Here is a 21,049-nt window from a genome sequence, read left to right as displayed (position 1 = left end):
GCTTAGCTCTGCACCCCAACAGATATGGTGGAAACGTTGCACAAGGTCTAAGTGTGATTGTTTTAAAAAATCAGTCATAGGGTTGGTCTGGGGGTTCGGGCTGGTTCTGACCCCAGGTCACCTGTGCTATGGGGGTGAAGTTACTATAGTCAGCCGGCCGCTATAGCACAGGTATCTATCTATGAAAACTGGAGAGGAGGGGGTGAGCAGAGTGACCTAGGGGTCAGGGGCCGACTCCAATCACAAGACCCGGATACAAACCAGCCCAGGACTCCAAGGTCCAGTGTAAACAAATGCAGAGGAAGGAAATGAAAGTCTTTGGACAATCCCTTTAAGTCAACTCAGAGCTGTACCGCAGGGAAAACAGGGCAAGATGGGTGGTGAGGAATGAAAGGGCCCAGGAGATTAGAAGAAGCAGATCCCTGCTGTGTGCATGGGCAGATTGGGAACTTAATGTGGCCCCATGTTATAGGTGAGTTACATTGTCAGAAGGGGCCGACATAAGTAGGGATGTAAGAGGGGGGTTTAGGTAAAATGCCTCTAACCATGAACTTCTGTAAGACTGTGGGAGACTGTGCCCATCCCGATGTGACCCCGCACACAGACCATTGGGAAAAAAAATAAACCTCCCAGTTCCTGCTGCGTGTCTGTATACTGTCCAAGTCTGCAAGAGGAGAGACGAGGCTAAATCTATAGTGATGGAGGAGTCTCAGTCCTGGCACATATCTGTGATGCTCCAGTGTCAGGCCGCCACCTTATACCCGCTAGAAAATCTGGATGACAAACTGTAACACCCCGTCCACCCAGCTTTTCTAGACTACTGAATGGAAAGCCTTCTTTGTTATGCATCATTGCATCTCTTATTTTGCTATTCAGGACTAGGTGGAGCCCTTGTGAGAGTCATCCAGCTTTTCTGGAGTCCTGAATGGTAAAAGGGTCTAGTTGCACAGTGATAGGGAAGGTTTGCCTTTGTTATAAATGTAGATTTGCCATTCAGGGCAATAGAGAAGCTGCATGACAACTATTATGGGCGCAGTAAAAGGTTTTCACCCATCTTTTGAATGGCAACAAGCTCTGATTATCCAGTGAGAGCGGATGTATTGAAATAAAGTAATGTATGTTTGTCATTCAGGACTCTAGGAAAGCTGGGTGAGCTGTGACTGACACCATATTGGTTACCAAGAAGCTTTTCTAGAGTCCAGAATGAAAATTGTGTTTAAGTATGTAATGATAGGTCACATATTGAGTATATGACAAGGTAGATTTGTTGTTCAGGATTCTAGAAAAGTTGGGTGAAACCACTTGTGATGAGCTGTTTAGAACTCACCCATGTTATTCAGGAGTCTTGGAAAGTTGGATGATAACAATAACAGGGATAAATCCCTACAATATTGTCCCTTTACCTTATGGCTAGAAAATAAGAGGGGGCGCTATTACATTGGTGTTCTTCATAAGAATACACTGCTACTAGTGGTGGACAGTGGTACTGCAAGTGAATATTGCAATTCAATTTGAAAAAAAATGTCTCCAAAGTAAAGGTATAAACCAGGGATATTCAGGTGGCGGACCACCAGCTTTATTGTAAAGAATGGCGCAAAGCTGCAATACCAGTACTGGCCATGCTGTGGTGCTGGTTTTTTACAGTATGCGGCCTCTTTGATCATTGATCTCCCCCTTTTAACCACTTCAGTACCGGTTATTTGCATATTTTTTGAACGTGCGGTTTTTAGGGCTATAACTTGTTTTTTCCTTTTGGGTTATTCAAATAATTTTTGCATCTCTTTTTTGGTGATAAATAGAGCTTTATTTGTATGTTGTTCTTATTTTTCCATGGATTTCCTTCTTCAGACCCCAATAATAATAAGTAGAGTCCCAGGGAAGGTGAAGGTAAAGAAACACTAAGGCCCCACGTTGTAGAAAAGCAGGGGTTTTTTTGTTGCAGATTTTGTCATGTTTTTTGGGGGGGGGGTTGGGGTTTTTGAGCCAAAGCCAGGAGTGGATTGAGCAGAATTAGAAGAACTTCCTATATATTCTCCATTCCTTTTGTAGCCATTCTTGGCTTTGGCACAAAAAACCACAACAAAAACTGCAACAAAAAAGAATCTGTGTTTCCGCAACATGGTGCCTTAGACTAATACTCACCTCTTCTGCACATCCTCGCGCCGGTCAGCTGACCTCAGCTTCTTCTCCAGGCCTACGGCTGATGTCACGTTTCCTCAATGTCAACAATAAGGCCTGTGATTGGTCCTCAGCGGTCACATGGGGCATGCTCCTGAGGACCAATCACAGACTGCAGTGTTGACTCCAGGGTCACGTAATGTCAGATACAGGCTAGAAATGGCCAAAAGATGACGCCGGACGCCCAGGACAGGTGAGTGTAAATGTTCACCACTGGGCAAGCTTCTATTGGAAGGGGGCCGGCGGCTCATGAGGATGAGGCTCTTTCCATTAGCGATGTGGCCGGTGCACCAGTCTGACGCTGATTAGACATGAGATTACTAATTAATTACAATAAACAATTGCGCCATTTTTATTTGCATCATTTAGTGATCATTTTAAATATTTTAATTTTTTTGGTGATACTGAATATATTTTTGTATTTATATATAATCTTATTCTAATAATTTTTTTCCATTAGATATGTTTTTTCTCGTAGCAGTCTTCTCCTTTCCCTGCATGTATACACTATATACGATATGTAGAGAACTCTCTTTCTATATACTAGTACATTGTCTGCTTAGTAACTCTATTATTCAGAACACAATGTCCTGGCGTATAGAGATCTCTATATACAATACATTATATAGGAAAGCACAGCACTATATAGAGATCTCTCTAAATTCATGGACGATCTCCGGGAACCTCCTCAATAACATTCACGGCCCTGAGATGACGTCATTGCTCGGTGAATACTAAGGACCCGGCAGTCGAGTGTTTGCTCTTTTTTTATTGGAGACCTAAAGACCAGGCGACTCCCAGGAATACTGGATGAGCTGACATGTCTGGCAGACTGAACCTCCTTACAGAGTTACAATTGCCTGGACAATATAGTCTATGGGTGGTCCAGAAGTGGTTACAGATCTATAGGTGCTCAGACTAATCCGACAGAAATAACATGACCTGTAAAGTAATCCCTGCGATCAGCGATCTCTGCTACCGGTACCAGCTGGTGATCAGGAGGTCGGCCATCCAGGGGCAGACTGTGTATTACAGAGCATGTGGAGGGTAGAAGACCATGCTCCTGGTCATGATCTGGGCTTCCTCATGACAAGGACTGCCTACCTGGCAGCCATGTTGAATAAATTAATTTCTTATCCAATCAAAAGTGTCTAATTTGCATAATTACCCAGAATGCATTGCTTCGTCTCTCCCTAAGCTTAATGAGTCGTGTAAATAATATATTAAATCAAGGAAAATCTCTTAGAATCTGGAATTTTGCTGTGATCTGGTGGGGTGGGCGGAGCCTCAGCTGGGGGGTATATTCTGGCCCTGCCAGGACCTGGCTGAGGGATCGTGGGGATGTAGGTTTTTAACATTTTACAAAAAAAATTATACTGGTCGTTGAATGAATGGCTGGTCCTATTGGCCAGCACCAACCTCCATCCATGCAGCAGCATCATCACTCCTGCAGCCATACGCAGACCTGAAACTCCACTATAATAAGTGGGACTCCGACTTGAGCATCCTGAGGAGACCATGTCCTGAGGACTGGGGCCTTATACCACTCTGCCGCCACCATGCAGTAACAGGCAGACCTGTGCAAGGCCACAAAGACCTCACGAGTGCAGAAAACACTCTATAACTAAGCCGGCTTGTCTTCATAGGGACAACCTAAGAGCAACATTCATTTAACTTAAGGAGACTCTCACACAGTGCATTGTGGGAATTTATGCAAATTACAACAGCTGAAAATCTATTCATTACCAAGAAGACAAGACAAAGGAGAGGACGTACACCATGAGGCTGGGGCCCCCAACTCTTACTATAACACACTCCACAATCCTTGCGATCAGCGATCTCTGCTCCCGGTACCAGCTGGTGATCAGGAGGTCGGCCATCCAGGGGCAGATTGTGTATTACAGAGCATGTGGAGGGTAGAAGACCATGCTCCTGGTCCTGATCTGGGCTTCCTCATGACATGGACCACCTACCTGACAGCCATTTTTAATAAATTAATTTCTTATCCAATCAAAAGTGTTTAATTTTCATAATTTCCCAGAATGCATTGCTGCAACTCTCCCTGAGCTTAATGAATCGCGTAAATAATAAATTAAATCAAGCAAAATGTCTTAAAATCTAGAATATTGCTGTGATCTGGTGGGGTGGGCGGGAGCCTCAGCTGCTGGGGGATATTCAGGCCATGCCAGGACCTGGCTGAGGGATCGCTGGGATGACAGTTCAAGGGCTAATTTTTTTTCATGGTGTGCGTTTTTAATATATTACAGAAAAAACTGTTCTGGTTGTATAAATAATAGCTGCCCTGTACAGACCTCCATACACACAGGCAGTTGCTTTGCTCCTCTAGCAGTAGACAGACCTAAAACTCCACTATTATAAGTGGAACTCCAATTCAAGCACCCAGAGGAGACAATGTCCTGAGCACAGGGCCTTACACCACTCTGCCATCACCATGCAGTAGTAGGCAGTTCTGTGCCAGGCCACAAAGACCTCCGAGTGCAGAAAGCACTCTATATCTAAGCTGGTTAATCTTCATAGGGACAACCTAAGTGCAACATTCATTTAACTTAAGGAGACTCTCACACAGTGCATTGTGGGAATTTATGCAAATTAGAACAGATAGAAATATACATATTACTAAAAAGAAGTGACAAAGGAGAGGACGTGCACCATGAAGCCGGGGTCACTGACTCCTACTTAGCCAACGCCCTGACTTTATTTATTTATTTTTATTTTTTTTAAGGCACCAAAACTGTGCCAACTTACACCTGAGTGCCCTTAAAAAAAAAAAAAAAAATTCCCAGGCTAAAAGGCACCAGCACAGCTATATCCCTCTGGGACAGAAAGACTACTAGCTCCAGCCTCCTAATGGGCAATTACCCAAATGAGTACTAACAGGGGTGGGCGGAGCCTCAGCTGCTGGGGTATATAATCTGGTCCTATCAGGACATGGATGAGGGATTGCTGGGTTACTAGTTCAAGAGTTAATTTTTTTTCATGGTATACATCTTTAAAGAGGACCTTTCATGGTTTGGGGCACAGGCAGTTCTATATACTGCTGGAAAGCCAACAGTGCGTTGAATTCAGTCCTGTGCCAGGCCACACAGACCTCATAAGTATAGAAAACACTCTATAACTAAGCCGGCTTGCCTTCGTAGGGACAACCTATGAGCAACATTCATTTAACTTAAGGAGAACCTCAGGCAGTGCATTGTGGGAATTTATGCAAATTAGAACAGATGGAAATGTATGTATTACTGAGAAGAAGTGACCAAGGAGAGGACGTGCACCATGAGGCCAGGGCCACCAACTCCTACTATAACACTCTCTTCTTGCATTTGTTGTACTAAGCAGTACAAAGAGCTTCATCTTAAAGGACCATTTCACTTTTGTGGAGATGCCTTCACATAGTTCAGTCTGCTTAGAAACATCTTGATTATTTTCTAAGCTGAACAATGCTGGAGGAGCATGCCAACATCCTAACCCTTTTTTTTTTTTTTTTTTATTAAAAAAAAAAAGCCACCAAAACCATGCCAACTTTCACCCTTCTATACCAGCTATTTCCCATTATAATAAGTGGGTCTCCCACTTAAGCTTCCAGGGAGACTATGTCCTGAGCACATCAGGTTTAAACCACCACACACAAGTGCAGTAAACACTCTATATCTAGGCTGGTTTGTCTTTGTAGGGACAACCTAAGTGCAACATTCATTTAACTTAAGGAGAACCTCAGGCAGTGCATTGTGGGAATGTATGCAAATTAGAACAGATGGAAATCTATGCATTACTGAGAAGTGACCAAGGAGAGGACATGCACCATGAGGCCGGGGTCACCGACTCTTACTCTCTTCTTGCAGGCATTGTACTAAACAGTACAAAGAGCTTCATCTTAAAGGACCACTTAACTTTTATGGAGATGCCTTTACATAGTTCAGTCTGCTAAGAAAAATCTTGATTATTTTCTACGCTGAATAACAAGACACTTCTAGCGGGCCATTACCCAAATGAGCACTACTAGGAACCAACAACTTGTTCAACTCCACAGAAGCAGAGATGGACCATGGAGCCTAAGGACCGCACAGTTCCTTCTTCCAGATGTTGGGAGGGTCCCACAAGGGCATCCACACCCCTTCATCATAAGTAACCATGCTGTCCACCTATTCAGCCCACAAAGTAAGCAGCTTTCAAAGAGCACAGCAAAAATGTCAGCCTTCAGTGGAACATCTATTTAACCTAAGGAGAGCTAAAGGCAATGCATCATGGGAAATTTGAAGTTGTAAGGCGCATGTGATGTTATAATGTCCCAAAAGTCTGCAATGATCTCAGTTCCAGTCTAGAGAGAAGGGAGAGAAGCCAGGGCCGTTTTAACTCATTGGTGGGCCCAGTGCAAAAGTGTCATAAGTGGCCCCCCCATCACCACCACTTAAACATACCTGACCATCCAAATTAAAATGGCCCCCGCATAGTAAAATTCCTTCTTACTGGCCCCATACAATATACGTGGCCATGCCCCTGCACTTAGAAATAGTAGTGTCACCTTATAAATAATAGTAACTGCCCCCTTATGAATAATAATTATATTATAAGGCGGTCCTTATTTATATGCAGGGACTATTATTTATAAGGGGGCCCCCTTATAAATAAGTGTCCCTTATCAGTAATTCTCCCTCTTTAATAATCCCCCTTCATAAATAATAGTTCCTTCCTTATAACAGCCGTCCTTAAAAAGAATAGTTCCCCCACTATAGATAATACCCCCTTATAAATAATGTGTCCATGTTCAGAAGTAAGTACCCCATCAGCGGTAATTTCCCCCTTTGTCTTTAAAAACACCTTACCCTGATCCCCCGATGACTGGAGCAGCAGACATCTTCTCTTGTATTTGGACTTTCGTGCAGGTCCAGGCCCGGGGCAGGTGACGCGATGCAGTGATGTCATCACCTGTGCCGGGACGTCCTGCCCATCATTGTATATCTTCTATGACCAGTGCCGTTTTTGGACAAAGTGCGGCCCGAAATGCTAATATTTTGCACCTACAACACCGTCACATTCTGACAATTCAGTGCGATGTACTGCTGATCTCTGGCTCCTCCAGGGACATTCTGGGGGTCTTTAAAGATCATTGGCACAAGCAACAAGGCAAATGTCCTTTTGAGTACAAAAACTATTAAATATCAGGGCCATCCTCCCGATATACTGTATACACAGTCGGAATAGTATCCCACTGGCAGGGGGCCCTAATAGTGGTGGGGCCCTGGGCAATTGCCCGATTTGCCCTCCACCCCTGTAACGTCAGCCCTGTCTATGACAGTACTTTGCTGTGTCATAGGCTTCTACTGTATCGGTCTGCATGTCTCGCTGATACAGTTGTGAGTAGAGCGTTCCCCGAGCAGAAAGTCTTACAAGTGCATCGCTTACCTTATGGATAAAGCAGCCCTGGCTGTTACAATAGATACTTTATATTCTAAAATGTTTTCTTGGAAAGTGATCCTCTCCTGGCTCTCTCTGTCCTCGTATTAGGTGTAGTGCATTAAATCCGGGGTTTCTCATATGTACATACCATTACATCCATTACCCCCCTTCAGACCAAACAGAACACAATATAGTATTTCATGCAAGCATCGGTTCCAGATGTTAGAAGAATTACTAGATGATTTAATCCCTTTGGTACTGTGATATTATACACAATAGGAAGATTAAGAAACATTTTCAGATTAGCAGTGTTTACTTTACACATCCTGTTAATCTAAGATATACAGACTTAAGCTCAGGCTTCACGTAACAAAACACAGTCATAATTCGTCAGATTTTCCATTGAGTCTTGTCTGAATTTTAGGGAAACTGCTTGTGATTCCACAGCTGAAATTGACTTGCTGCATCTTTCAGAACCGCATGGGTTTTTCATAACCGGTAGTTGTAGGTTCTCACTCCATCCCCCTCCCTCTCCCCCTAGCTATTCCGCCCACTGCTAGCCTTTCCCAACTAACTCAGGCCACCCCCTTACCCCATTATACTTACCCGCCTTCTTCCTGTCAGCACGCTGCCTCCCAGTCTGCACAATAGAGATGTACTGCCGGCTTCAGGGCTAACCCAGGACTCTGGTTCTGTTGCGCATGCGCGTGCCCACATCAAGGAAGGAGGAGCGGAGTAGTGACAATCTATTTCCGGAAATGGGGAAACGGATCATAACCGGAAAATCATAAAACGTCTGATTAACTATACATTTTTGATTCATTATGTAATTTAGCAAGTAGGCGGGGGGGAGGGGAGGTCTTTTAGATTAATGTAGGGTTTTATAGTTATCCCGGACGACCCCTTTAACTTTGACGTATGTGGGGTGGATAATCTGTTGGATGGAAACAAAAGCTTTCACCATTGGGTCTAAAATATATACATATGGTGACTAGAGATGAGCGAGTAGTATTCAATCGAATACTTCGCTCCCATAGGAATATGTGTAAGCGGTCGAACACCAAGGGGTTAAGCGCAGTGAATATTTGATGCATTTAACCCCTTGGTGTTTGGCCACTTACACGCATTCCTATGGGAGAGAGGTTTTCAATCGAATACTACTCACTTATCTCTAATGGTGACAAAAAAAAAATTAAGTGTGATATCCCCCCCACAATTCTTGCATTCATTAGCCTTGACAGTTTTTGGATAGTTTGTGCCTGTATCTCTTTGTAGGATGTCAGAATAACCTCCCAAAGCTGCTGTTATGATGTGAACTGTCTCCTAGTCTTATAGATCTTTTGCTTAGCGATATTCCAGAGGTTCTCAGTACGGTTCTGGTCAGGGGAGGATGGCGGCCACTCCATGAGCTTCTCTCCTGTTATACCCATTGCAGCCGAAAGCTCTTCTTTGCTGCATGCGATGGTTTTACTACGGAAAGCACGGCTCTTCTTTTTGTTCCATGGAATAGTGGTCAGTCTGAAACTCTATACTTTGCAGAGGTCAATTTCACATTGTCAGGGACCTTAAAGGGGACTACCAGGTCTGTCTTCGTGATTCTGCCACCTCCATGTTGATGTCGCAGCCTTGTTAGGACATAGTGGCCAACCACCAACCATCCACCACTCCATCCTTTTGGGTTGCAGGACTGTTTGAAAGACTCTTAGTCTTCCTATATGCAACCGTTTCGGCGTATTAGCACTGTTTAGGGGTGGCCTATTAGTAAGTCTCTGGAGGATCCTGCACCTTGAGGTTTTTGGGAGTCCATCAGCTTCAAATCCCTGTTAGCTGCTTTGTTGTGGTTTTTTATTATCTGCCCTTTTAATCCCATTCATTTTTCTGGCAGAAACCTTCCTCATTATGCCTGTATGTGCACAAACCTGTCTGAGCTGTGAATCAGCCACAAATCTCTTCACAATATGAATCTATCATTAGAATCCCTTTTTTTTTTTTTACAAAGACCACATTAGAAGGACTATTCTTCTCCTACCTTTGTTATTCTGATCCGCACCGCCGTTCCTGAGAAATTTCTTATTTCTTCCTTATGCAAAATAGTCTTCAGAAAGCACAGGAGGCATTCCCTCTTTATCCTCTGTGCTCCCCGAAGACTCCAGCGATGCCTCTGTCTTCTTCCACCAACGCCTCTCTGCCGCGGCAAAGCCAATTGCGCATGTTCATTTGGCCACATGAGCATCCATTTGGCCACATGAATATGGCCGAACTGACAAGCGCAGTCGACTCTGCCGACTGATGACGTGTAACAACGCAACAGAGAGGCAGAACAAGACAGAGGTGTCACTGGAGAGACTTCGAGGAGCACAGGGGACGCCCCCTATGCTTTCGGAAGACTCATTTGCCTAAGGAATAGAGATGAGTGAACAGTAAAATGTTCGAGATTCGATATTCGTTTCGAGTAGCCCCTCAATATTCGACTACTCGAATCGAATATCGAACCCTATTATAGTCTATGGGGGGAAAATGCTCGTTTCAGGGGTAGGCAACGTTCGATCAAATTATACTTACCAAGTCCACGAGTGAGGGTCGGGCTGGATCCTCCGAGAAGTCTTCTCCTTGCAGCGTCCCCGTGGCGTCTTCCGGCTCTTCATTCACTCTGCCAGGCATCGGGCCTGGGCAGAGCCGACTGCGCATGTCCACACTACAAGCGGACATGCGCAGTCGGCTCTGCCCAGGCCCGATGCCTGGGAGAGTGAATTCAGAGTCGGAAGATGCCGCGGGGAAGCTGCACAGAGAAGACTTCTAAAGGTCGGAGAAGAACCAGCGTTGATTGGCTGACTGTATAGCATTCGGTCAATCGTTGCTGGTTCTGCATCGAACTTTTCCATTCGAATAGCGAGTGGTACTCGATCGAGTACGAGTATTTCGAATACCGTAGTATTCGATCGAGTACCTACTCGATCAAGTACTACTCGCTCATCTCTACTAAGGAACAAATAGGAAATTTCTCAGCAACGGCGGCGCGGATAGAATGACAAAGACAAGAGAAGAATGGCCTCTCTAAAGGCTATTCCCACGAGGTATTTGTATAAAAAGGGACTCCTATGATAGAATCCCTTTAAGATATTTTTGCAAGCCTCTGATTTTTTCTGCAAGCCTCTGGAGGATCCTACATCTTGAGGTTCGTGAGACTCCAGCACCAGCAGCTTCAATTACCTGTTTGCTTCTTTGTTGTGGTTTTTTATCATCTGCCCTCTTAATCCGATTAATTTTTCTGGCAGAAACCTTCCTCATTATGCCTTTATCTGCACAAACCTGTCTGTGCTCTGAATCAGCCACAAATCTCTTCCGAAAATGATGATGAGGCTTAAGTTTTCGTGAACTATCTACTATTTTTGTAGCTTGAGCAAGGCATTGCCTTATTTTATAATGATACTTTTAGGTTTCAATTATACCTATGGGGAAAACCGCCGGCGTTTCCGTAGGTATTATAGACAGGCTGGAATTTCCAAAACCAAATTAAATTAAATCTTCATGATACTTAAATCCAATTTGCATAATAATTTGGAACACTGTGTACTTAGATACCGAATATACTTTGTATCTAGAGGTGCAGCTAACTGTGACATTGTAATACATATCTCCTTCTAGATACATATCTACACATGTAATCTTTTCTTTGCTCCTGAAGAAGCCAATATGAAATGCTCTTTGAGGCGGCATCTAAGGCCTTGTTCACATCTGCGTCGGTAATCCGTTCGGGGAGTCCACATGCGTTGGTTCAAACAAAAAAAAGTAAAAAAAATAAATGAAAAATGTTACGCGATCCACCCATACTTCCTTTGCAATTGACCGGTAGATCGTGATCGAAGTATTGGGCACCACTGCCATAGACTATAATGGAACTCCATGTTTTTCTTATTGGTAGATATTGTTTCAAAATATGCAGCTTTTTCAATGCCTCTTTCCTGGCACTGGGGAATGATGAATGAGCCTTACAGTGTTTTACTGCTTAGGTATCTGGTGTCATCTCTGAAAGTATCAAGTATTGACAAGACTGCGTGTCCTTTACTGTATTCTACTTAGAGAAGCCGTGATGGCTACAGTGACCAGTAAGGCAGTACAGTGGGACGGTGTAGCCAAACAGGTCACCAAATATTCAGATTGTTCTACTTTCCTTCTCTGTAGCTGAAGTTTACCAGTCTATATATGTACAGTCCTATGAAAAAGTTTGGGCACCCCTATTAATCTTAATCATTTTTAGTTCTAAATATTTTGGTGTTTATAACAGCCATTTCAGTTTGATATATCTAATAACTGATGGACACAGTAATATTTCAGGATTGAAATGAGGTTTATTGTACTAACAGAAAATGCGCAATATGCATTAAACCAAAATTTGACCGGTGCAAAAGTATGGGCACCTCAACAGAAAAGTGACATTAATATTTAGTACATCCTCCTTTTGCAAAGATAACAGCCTCTAGTCGCTTCCTGTAGCTTTTAATCAGTTCCTGGATCCTGGATGAAGGTATTTTGGACAAACAATTCAAGTTCAGTTAAGTTAGATGGTCGCCGAGCATGGACAGCCCGCTTCAAATCATCCCACAGATGTTCAATGATATTCAGGTCTGGGGACTGGGATGGCCATTCCAGAACATTGTAATTGTTCCTCTGCATGAATGCCTGAGGATTTGGAGCAGTGTTTTGGATCATTGTCTTGCTGAAATATCCATCCCCGGCGTTACTTCAACTTCGTCACTGATTCTTGAACATTATTCTCAAGAATCTGCTGATACTGAGTGGAATCCATGCGACCCTCAACTTTAACAAGATTCCCGATGCCGGCATTGGCCACACAGCCCCAAAGCATGATGGAACCTCCACCAAATTTTACAGTGGGTAGCATGTGTTTTTCTTGGAATGCTGTTTCTTTTTGGACGCCATGCATAACGCCTTTTTTTATAATCAAACAACTCAATTTTTGTTTCCAAAATGAAGCTGCCTTGTCCAAATGTGCTTTTTCATACCTCAGGCGACTCTGTTTGTGGCGTACGTGCAGAAACGGCTTCTTTCTCATCACTCTCCCATACAGCTTCTATTTGTGCAAAGTGCGCTGTATAGTTGACCGATGCACAGTGACACCATCTGCAGCAAGATGATGCTGCAGCTCTTTGGAGGTGGTCTGTGGATTGTCCTTGACTGTTCTCACCATTCTTCTTCTCTGCCTTTCTGATATTTTTCTTGGCCTGCCACTTCTGGGCTTAACAAGAACTGTCCCTGTGCTCTTCCATTTCCTTACTATGTTCCTCACAGTGGAAACTGACAGGTTAAATCTCTGAGACAACTTTTTGTATCCTTCCCCTGAACAACTATGTTGAACAATCTTTGTTTTCAGATCATTTGAGAGTTGTTTTGAGTAGCCCATGATGCCACTCTTCAGAGGAGATTCAAATAGGAGATCAACTTGCAATTGGCCACCTTAAATACCTTTTCTTATGATTGGATACATCTGGCTATGAAGTTCAAAGCTCACTGAGGTTACAAAACCAATTTTGTGCTTCAGTAAGTCAGTAAAAAGTAGTTAGGGGAATTCAAATCAATAAAATGATAAGGGTGCCCATACTTTTGCACCGGTCAAATTTTGGTTTAATGCATATTGCACATTTTCTGTTAGTACAATAAACCTCATTTCAATCCTGAAATATTACTGTGTCCATCAGTTATTAGATATATCAAACTGAAATGGCTGTTGCAAACACCAAAATATTTAGAACAAAAAATGATTAAGATTAATAGGGGTGCCCAAACTTTTTCATAGGACTGTATATATTCAGATTTTATATTTCCATTTTATGCATTTAAAACTGCGTGTATCCATCATTATGTAATAGAGAGCTCTATACTGCTGAATACAGTTGGACATATTGTCATCATTATCCCTATAATCTGGTCTCTCAGCCTCTTACTTCTACCAAGTCAGTTCTCTCTACGCTGAGCTGACGAGGCCCAAACAGACCGAAATGGCCGTCCGTAGCTGAGAAATTGACTTGGTAAAAATCCCACATTATGCAGTAAAGGCTTCTGGGAAAGTCGGGCATGATGTTCAGGGTGCTTCCTATAGAGGGCAGCATAACAGAGGCACTGTCTCCCTATTTTCATCTTGGGAGACAGATTTGCATATTCCACAAGTGATCTGTGATCCCAACTCAAGCCAAAAAAAGGGGACTCCAAACAATATGAAGAATCCAGATCCAAATCAGAGAGTCCAAGTTATTGCCTTAATATTGGACAAATTATACACTACTCATTTGACATGGATGCTTTCTTTTCCTTGTGGCTGTATGAGCACCATCTTGGTCTGTAGTTGGGTTCCAGAGCAATGTGGTGACAGAAGGATACTGTCCATGGTGAGCTCCATGTTGGAGAACAACTCCCATCCCATGTATGAGGACGTGATAGCACTGGGCAGTACTGTCAGTGACCGACTGCTTCACCCCAAGTGTGAGAAGGAGCTATTGGAGACTCTTCCTCACAACCGCGATCAGGCTGTATAATCAACACCAGGCTAAGCGAAGATCACTCCGCACGGAGAACTAAATGATCCTGAGTCTTCTTTTCTTCTTAGTTGCTATGACTCCTAGAATCTTTTCTATCTGCTATGAGCTTGTATGTGTCTTTCTTGTAATATATTACTGTATTATCCATGCTGCTGTAACACACTGAATTTCCCCATGGTGGGACTATTAAAGGATTATCTTATCTTATCTTGCTAGAAGGTTTCCAAGCACAGATAGTACATCCTCATTGTAGAGATGGAGACCTCCTTATTTTTCTTCCTGGAACGTTATTTAAAAAAACACAGACTGCCAACATTTTTATGAACACATTGGGAAATTTAAAAAGCAGCCATAACTACACAAATTTCTGAACACAAGCCAACATGTCCTTACTTTTATGGACTGTCAGTTAATTTACAGGCAGTCGACAAGTCTGCCCGTGTTGTACGCCATAATGTAGCTTCTTGCTCATTCACATAGAACTACTTACAGGTGTAAGTCATAAAAGCAGCGACTTCCCGATACAAAAGACAGTAAGAAATCACACGCTTCTCGGAATATTTTGGAAAGTTGATCTTACCCTATGTTGGGCTGACATTGTATATCTGGCTGTATGGGGCGACTGGAGGAGTCTTTCCTGGATTTTAGTGGTGTTGTTGACCTCTACACAGAGTTGACTTTTACATTTCGGAGGACTGTATAAAACTAGGTATGCCTTACATGAAATTCATTTTATGTCCCAGTACAGTTGAGACGTAAGCGAGAATGTCTGGCAAAAGTTGTAGACAGATGTGGGAAAAATGCTGAACAGTAAGAATAAGAACGTGTTCAAAAATAGAAGTTTTAATAGTTTACTTTACCACTGACTATCGCAGCCATTTTTCATTTTTTACTCCCTGCATTCCAAAAGCCTTAATTTTTTTTAATTTTTCCATTCATAGAGCCACGTGAGGGCTTAGTTTTTGCCGTACAAAGTGTACTTGTGATGGGACCGTTTAATATCGCATATGGTGTACTAGAAAGATTGGAAAAAAATCAGAATGGGGTGAAATTACCCAAAAAACTATGTTTACATGACTTTCATACGGCTTTGTTTTTTTGATGTTCACTGTACAGCCAAAATGGCATGTTAGGGTGGGTTCACACCAGCACCTGATCTCCGTTTTGCAGGTTTCCGTTTCCTGCCCGAGAAACTGGACAGGAGACGGAAACCGCCATGAAATGTGTAATCTCAAGATTCTTAACCCCTTACCACTCTGCTTATGCCCTGTGTGATATACTCGGATCTCAGTGCAATGAGAATCCAAGATCCCCGGTTCAAGTCCCCTTGTGGGACAGTCAAAAGTATTGAAAAAAAAAAATCATAAAGCTTAAAATAAAGTATAAAATACAAACTATAAAAATAAAAAAACATAAAGTAAACAAAAAAATAGACAAACACATTAGGTATCCCCACGTGCTTATAATTCAGCACTATCCAAAAAAAAACTCACGCCATAAAAAATATATACCACAATGCACAAAATAAAGTATTCCCCAAAAAAATAGCAATAAAAAGTGATGAAAATGTCATACATACCAAACATTGGTAACAATAGGAATAGGTAGTGGGGCCGCCTGTTGGAGTTTGTATGTATAGCACTGGCGGGGGGCATTGTTACATGACGCGGACGGGTCCGGCTGCTGTGCATGGATGAGAGTGGCGCCCTTGATTGCGGCACAGTGGGGAAACTGCCTCGGCGCTGCCGCGCATGCAGGGGGAAAGAAGACGGTTGCGGGGGAGGCTGGGGCCGCGTAGGAGGTGATTCGCTCAGGGAGTGAGGGCGGCGTGGACAAAGTCGCGGGTAATGCTAGTGTAATGTAAATAGGTTATTGCCGTAATTGGAATGTTATGATAGAATTGTGGAATGGACCCAAAAAAACATTAATACAAGCTAATGAAGACATTATATGTACCCTAATATGGTGCCTAATGAAAGTACAACTTGTCCCACAAAGAATAAGCTCTCACATAGCTATGTTGACAGAAAAATAAAAAAAAGTTGTGAATTTTGGAAGGTGGCAGGGGTGTAACTTGAGAGTGTGCAGACAATGCAATCGCATCGGGCCCAGGAGCCTTAGGGGGCCCATAAGCACTGGCATCAGTATTGAGATTGCAGCCATAAGCCAAGGAGACCCAAAGATTACCCCTAACCGCACTAAGGGGGATGAAAGTCCTTATTACCCGTAACCATCACTACCAAGAATTCACTGTAGGGATGAGGAAGGGGGTCCCGGACAAAAGATTGCAACGGGGCCCACAAGACTTTAGTTACGCCACTGGAAGGCAGGGAAGGAAAATATGAACAAATTTGCCTAAAGTTGACATGCAAACCGCTCTGTGTTAGACTTCTTTAAGAACACCGCATAACATCTGCTTGGATGTGGGAATGGGTTATTAGTAGTGTTGAGCGAATAGTATTGGTCGAATACCTTGCAGGCATAGGAATGCGTGTAATCGGCCAAACACCAAGGGATTCGATGCATTTAACCCCTTGGTGTTCGGCCGATTACACGCATTCCTATGCCGGTGAGGTATTCGATCGAATACTATATTGTCTACACTAGTTATTAGATAACTATGTGTCTATATGTCTCCATATGGAGTGAAGGTACAATAGGGCCACATTAAAGGCTATGGGTTCTTAGTAAAACAAGTTCTGCAGAGACGTACTTGCGTCTTAATGGATTTTAATCTGCACTACTTTTTATTACTTTCACTGCTATAATCCTGATTTCCTACCTGTAATATTGAGTCCAGTGACTTTATAAATATAACATTACCTATTTCTATCATTCTACAGGTATCGCATGCACAAGTCGCGCATGTACAGTCAGTGCGTCCGAATGCGTCACCTCTCACAAGAGTTTGGTTGGTTACAGATCACACCTGAGGAGTTCCTCTGTATGAAGGCTCTTCTCCTCTTCAGTATTAGTGAGTATTACATTATTACTGATCGCATCCAGATGAATGTCCTGGCACTTGCCAACTTAGTTTGGCTCTCGTTGTTTCCCTTGCAGTGAGTTAATAAATTATTAGATTTAATTCATATAATGGTTGAATTTCCCAAGTAATGTAAATTGTAAAGAAAATTAATGTCTTGGCATTTATATATAGGAGCGTAAGTGTAGGGAACGAGTCGGGGGAATGTGCATATTAGAGATTACAATCAGAAGGATGAGTGTATGAGCGGAGAAACAGACTCTGGTAGAGGTAACCTTCTAAAATGTTAATGATGGACGCAGTGGGAACAAGGGCTAGTATTCCTCATCATCGTCTTCATTTAGGATGAGACTGCATTTGTGGATACTTCTAGACCTTTGGGGGGGGGGGGGTTGCCACTTTTCAATTAATCTCACTCCATTAAATGGTTTGTTCAGTTTCAGAAAATTCATATTGTGTAATGAAAAGTTATGTGATTTTCCGATAGACTTTATCAAATCCTCAGAATTTTCCTTGGTGTTAGTCTTTGTTTACTTCCATTGGATAAAAATCAGTCCATAATCATGTGATCAACAGTCCATGGTCATGTGATCTACAGTCTATAGTCATGTGATATACAGTGTATAGTCATGTGATGTACAGTCTATAGTCATGTGATATACAGTCCATGGTCATGTGATCAACAGTCCATGGTCGTGTGATATTCAGTCCATGGTCGTGTGATCTATAGTCCATGGTCATGTGATCAACAGTCCATGGTCGTGTAATATACAGTCCATGGTCGTGTGATTAACAGTCCATGGTCGTGTGATATACAGTCCATGGTCGTGTGATCTACAGTCCATGGTCGTGTGATCTACAGTCCATGGTCATGTGATATACAGTCCATGGTCGTGTGATATACAGTCCATGGTCATGTGATATACAGTCTATAGTCATGTGATCTACAGTCCATGGTCATGTGATATACAGTCTATAGTCATGTGATATACAGTCCATGGTCGTGTGATCTACAGTCCATGGTCGTGTGATATACAGTCCATGGTCGTGTGATATACAGTCTATAGTCATGTGATCTACAGTCCATGGTCATGTGATATACAGTGTATAGTCATGTGATGTACAGTCTATAGTCGTGTGATGTACAGTCTATAGTCGTGTGATCTACAGTCCATGGTCGTGTAATATACAGTCCATGGTCATTTGATATACAGTCCATGGTCATGTGTTGATCACACAGGTGCACAGCTCATTACAATCACAGCAGAGTAATTAGACATCTGCCTGGTAACGAGCTGTGCACCTGTGCCCTCATCACATGACCATGGACTGTAATATCACATGACCACGGACTGATTTTTAACCACTGGAGGTAAACAATGGATGACTGAAAGCAGAAATCTAGAAAACCTTCATGACTTGGAACAGAAAGTATATTTAGCAATTGTAGAACTTTTCGGCGTACAAGCAATGACACTTATTTGCTGAAACGAGACGACTCATTTAGCCCATGTATATTGTAGATTGCTTCTTTGGCTTTCTTTCTATTTACATAAATGGAAGGTGCATTGTAATTCTGGGGAAGCAGCAGTCTGCCCTCCAATTTGCTATCACTGTCTATATTGTTGCCTAAAGCAGGCAGCTGATGTGAAGCCTCGTGAAGTGCGTCTGTAGCACAGACCCCGCGTGAGGTATCCGAAAATGAGCAGCCTGATAGGATTTTACTAACAAATATGCTTTATTCTAATTCCAAATCGTCTTCTCTCCCATCCGGACCACAAAATACTTATTCCAGGTACACACAGTAGGACCAACTTGTAAGACAAAGGAAATGAGTAGCTAGCAGGCGAGGCGGTGTTACCAGATAGTCCATAATCCGTCTTAGCAGCAGTCCTATTTCATGTGCGTGTCACATCACATAAACCGGTAGATTATTTCAGGGTCCAGGCAATCATTGCATCAGAAGCAAATCTCTCTCTCTCTACATATATGTATATAAACGGAGAAAAGATGAAAAAATCAAGCACAAAATAACACAAACATAGGGAGCTTATTATGTCTGAGTTTCTACAGAATTTGTGCAGCCCCTGAGACTCTCCCCCACAGGAGGCTCGGTAGTATAAGGCAGCCGAGGTGTGAGGTTTCTGCCGTGCTTATCTGCCCAGATGTTTTCTCCTTTCGGTACATTCCAATTACCATAGACCTGTCTGATGTGTGTGGTCTCTGGGAAGAAGTCGCCTTGAAGTGAGCAGTTGTCTCTTCTGTTTCTCCAGTCTTTACGATATTGTATTACTGCACCATAAGGCGCCGATCTTCCATTTTTTTTCATTTCTTCTGCATCGTCTTTGAAGTGTAGAATACAAGACCATGTAGCAGATTTATTAACATCATCTTTTGGACTTCGTATACCTTTCATGAAATAATATAAGTAACAGCGGAAATTAGAACGTATTTTGTTATGTTTGTATAGTTGTAACTATTTCGATTACCTAATGTATATAAAGGAATGAGTAAGTGTCGGCTCTTTATAGGACGTAAGATGTAACACTATATGTGTGTCTTCCATCCTTAGTTCCTGTGGAAGGTCTGAAGGATCAGAAGTGCTTTGATGAACTTCGGATGAACTACATTAAAGAGTTGGATCGTGTCATCTCCTGCAAAAGAAGCAACCCGGCATCTAGTTCTCGAAGGTTTTTCCAGCTTACCAAACTTCTTGATTCTGTGCAACCGGTGAGAGTGTTATTTCGGTTATTCGGTAGATCCTGGTTCATATAACCAAAATCTAAACTTGGAAGCAAAACAGTACAAAATGTGTGTCTTTGCGGTCTTCAGCCTGCTATATACTGTACATTGGATAGGCCAATGGATACTGCTAAATTCTCAAGATTTACTAATGGTCTAAGGTGTAAGGGCTCTGCCAGCTGTAACCGGACAGTAGCTATTGGGGGAAATAAGATTGTAATATTATAGACTTCTGTATGCCCCTAGAATTTCCAGTGCAAAGAATTAAGGGGTAGAGATGAGCGAACACTGTTCGGATCAGCCGATCCGAACAGCACGCTCCCATAGAAATGAATGGAAGCACCTGTGACGCCGGCCGGCCGCCGGCAAAGTCAGCGTCACAGGCGCTTCAATTCATTTCTATGGGAGCGTGCTGTTCGGATAGGCTAATCCGAACAGTGATCGCTCATCTCTATTAAGGGGGCATTCACACGGAGTAACGCGGCACTGATTCTGCCACAATAACTCATGGCAGAATCAGCGCTGATAAAAAGACTCCCATTGACTTCAGCGGGTTCCGTTTAACGTGTGTAACACATTGAAATCAATGGGTTAAAAAGCCTCTCATTGATTTCAATATGGTACACGCGTTAAACGGAACCCATTGAAGTCAATGGGAGTCTTTTTTATCAGTGCTGATTCTGCCGCGAGTTATCGTACCAGAATCAGCGCCGCGTTACTCCGTGTGAATGCCCCCTAAGGGTCTGGTAGCTATAGGTCTCCCATTCCTCACTTTTAGGGCTAGTTCACACGGGGCCAAAGGGGCGGATTTTGACAGCAGAATCCACATCATAATCCGCCCCTTTACAATGGTGGTCTATGGAGACCACTAGCGTTCTTTTTTCCGCTATCGGCAACTGCCCTTTCTTCAGGCGGATTCCGCAGCCCATTCATTTGAGCCACACTGGGGTGGGGGAAGCCGTGACATCGTGGCAGGCGGGTTTTGACCATATTTTGACTTGGCTCCCCGAGTCAAAATATGGTCCAAATCCGCCCCCCGTGTGAACGAGCCCTTACGTTGGTCTCAGTATAGAGAGTATAGACTGGTTAAGCTTGTCCACTGCAGTAGAGTAGGTAGCTTCCTTAGGATGTATACACTCAGATTCTAGACTCTATGTAGCCCACAAACTGTTATAAAATC

General features: G+C 43.0%; 1 protein-coding gene across 2 annotated transcripts in view; it reads left to right on the top strand.

Annotated features, from left to right (window-relative positions):
* AR (androgen receptor) overlaps positions 1-21,049 on the top strand; it is a 221,744-nt gene that overhangs the window by 191,701 nt on the left and 8,994 nt on the right. For both annotated transcript variants that reach the window (XR_012711808.1, XM_075258938.1), the window contains exons 6-7: positions 16,988-17,118; positions 19,700-19,857. Coding sequence is in view for 1 of the 2 variants with exons in the window: in XM_075258938.1 (XP_075115039.1) it covers positions 16,988-17,118; positions 19,700-19,857 (289 nt within the window). In the remaining variant the exon portion in view is untranslated. The remainder of the gene's footprint in view (positions 1-16,987; positions 17,119-19,699; positions 19,858-21,049) is intronic.

The sequence above is a fragment of the Leptodactylus fuscus genome, chromosome 11, assembly GCF_031893055.1.
Source record: "Leptodactylus fuscus isolate aLepFus1 chromosome 11, aLepFus1.hap2, whole genome shotgun sequence".
Taxonomy (NCBI): Eukaryota; Metazoa; Chordata; class Amphibia; order Anura; family Leptodactylidae; genus Leptodactylus; species Leptodactylus fuscus.
Note: the sequence above shows the minus strand (reverse complement) of the source record. Positions and strands in the feature narration are given on the sequence as shown.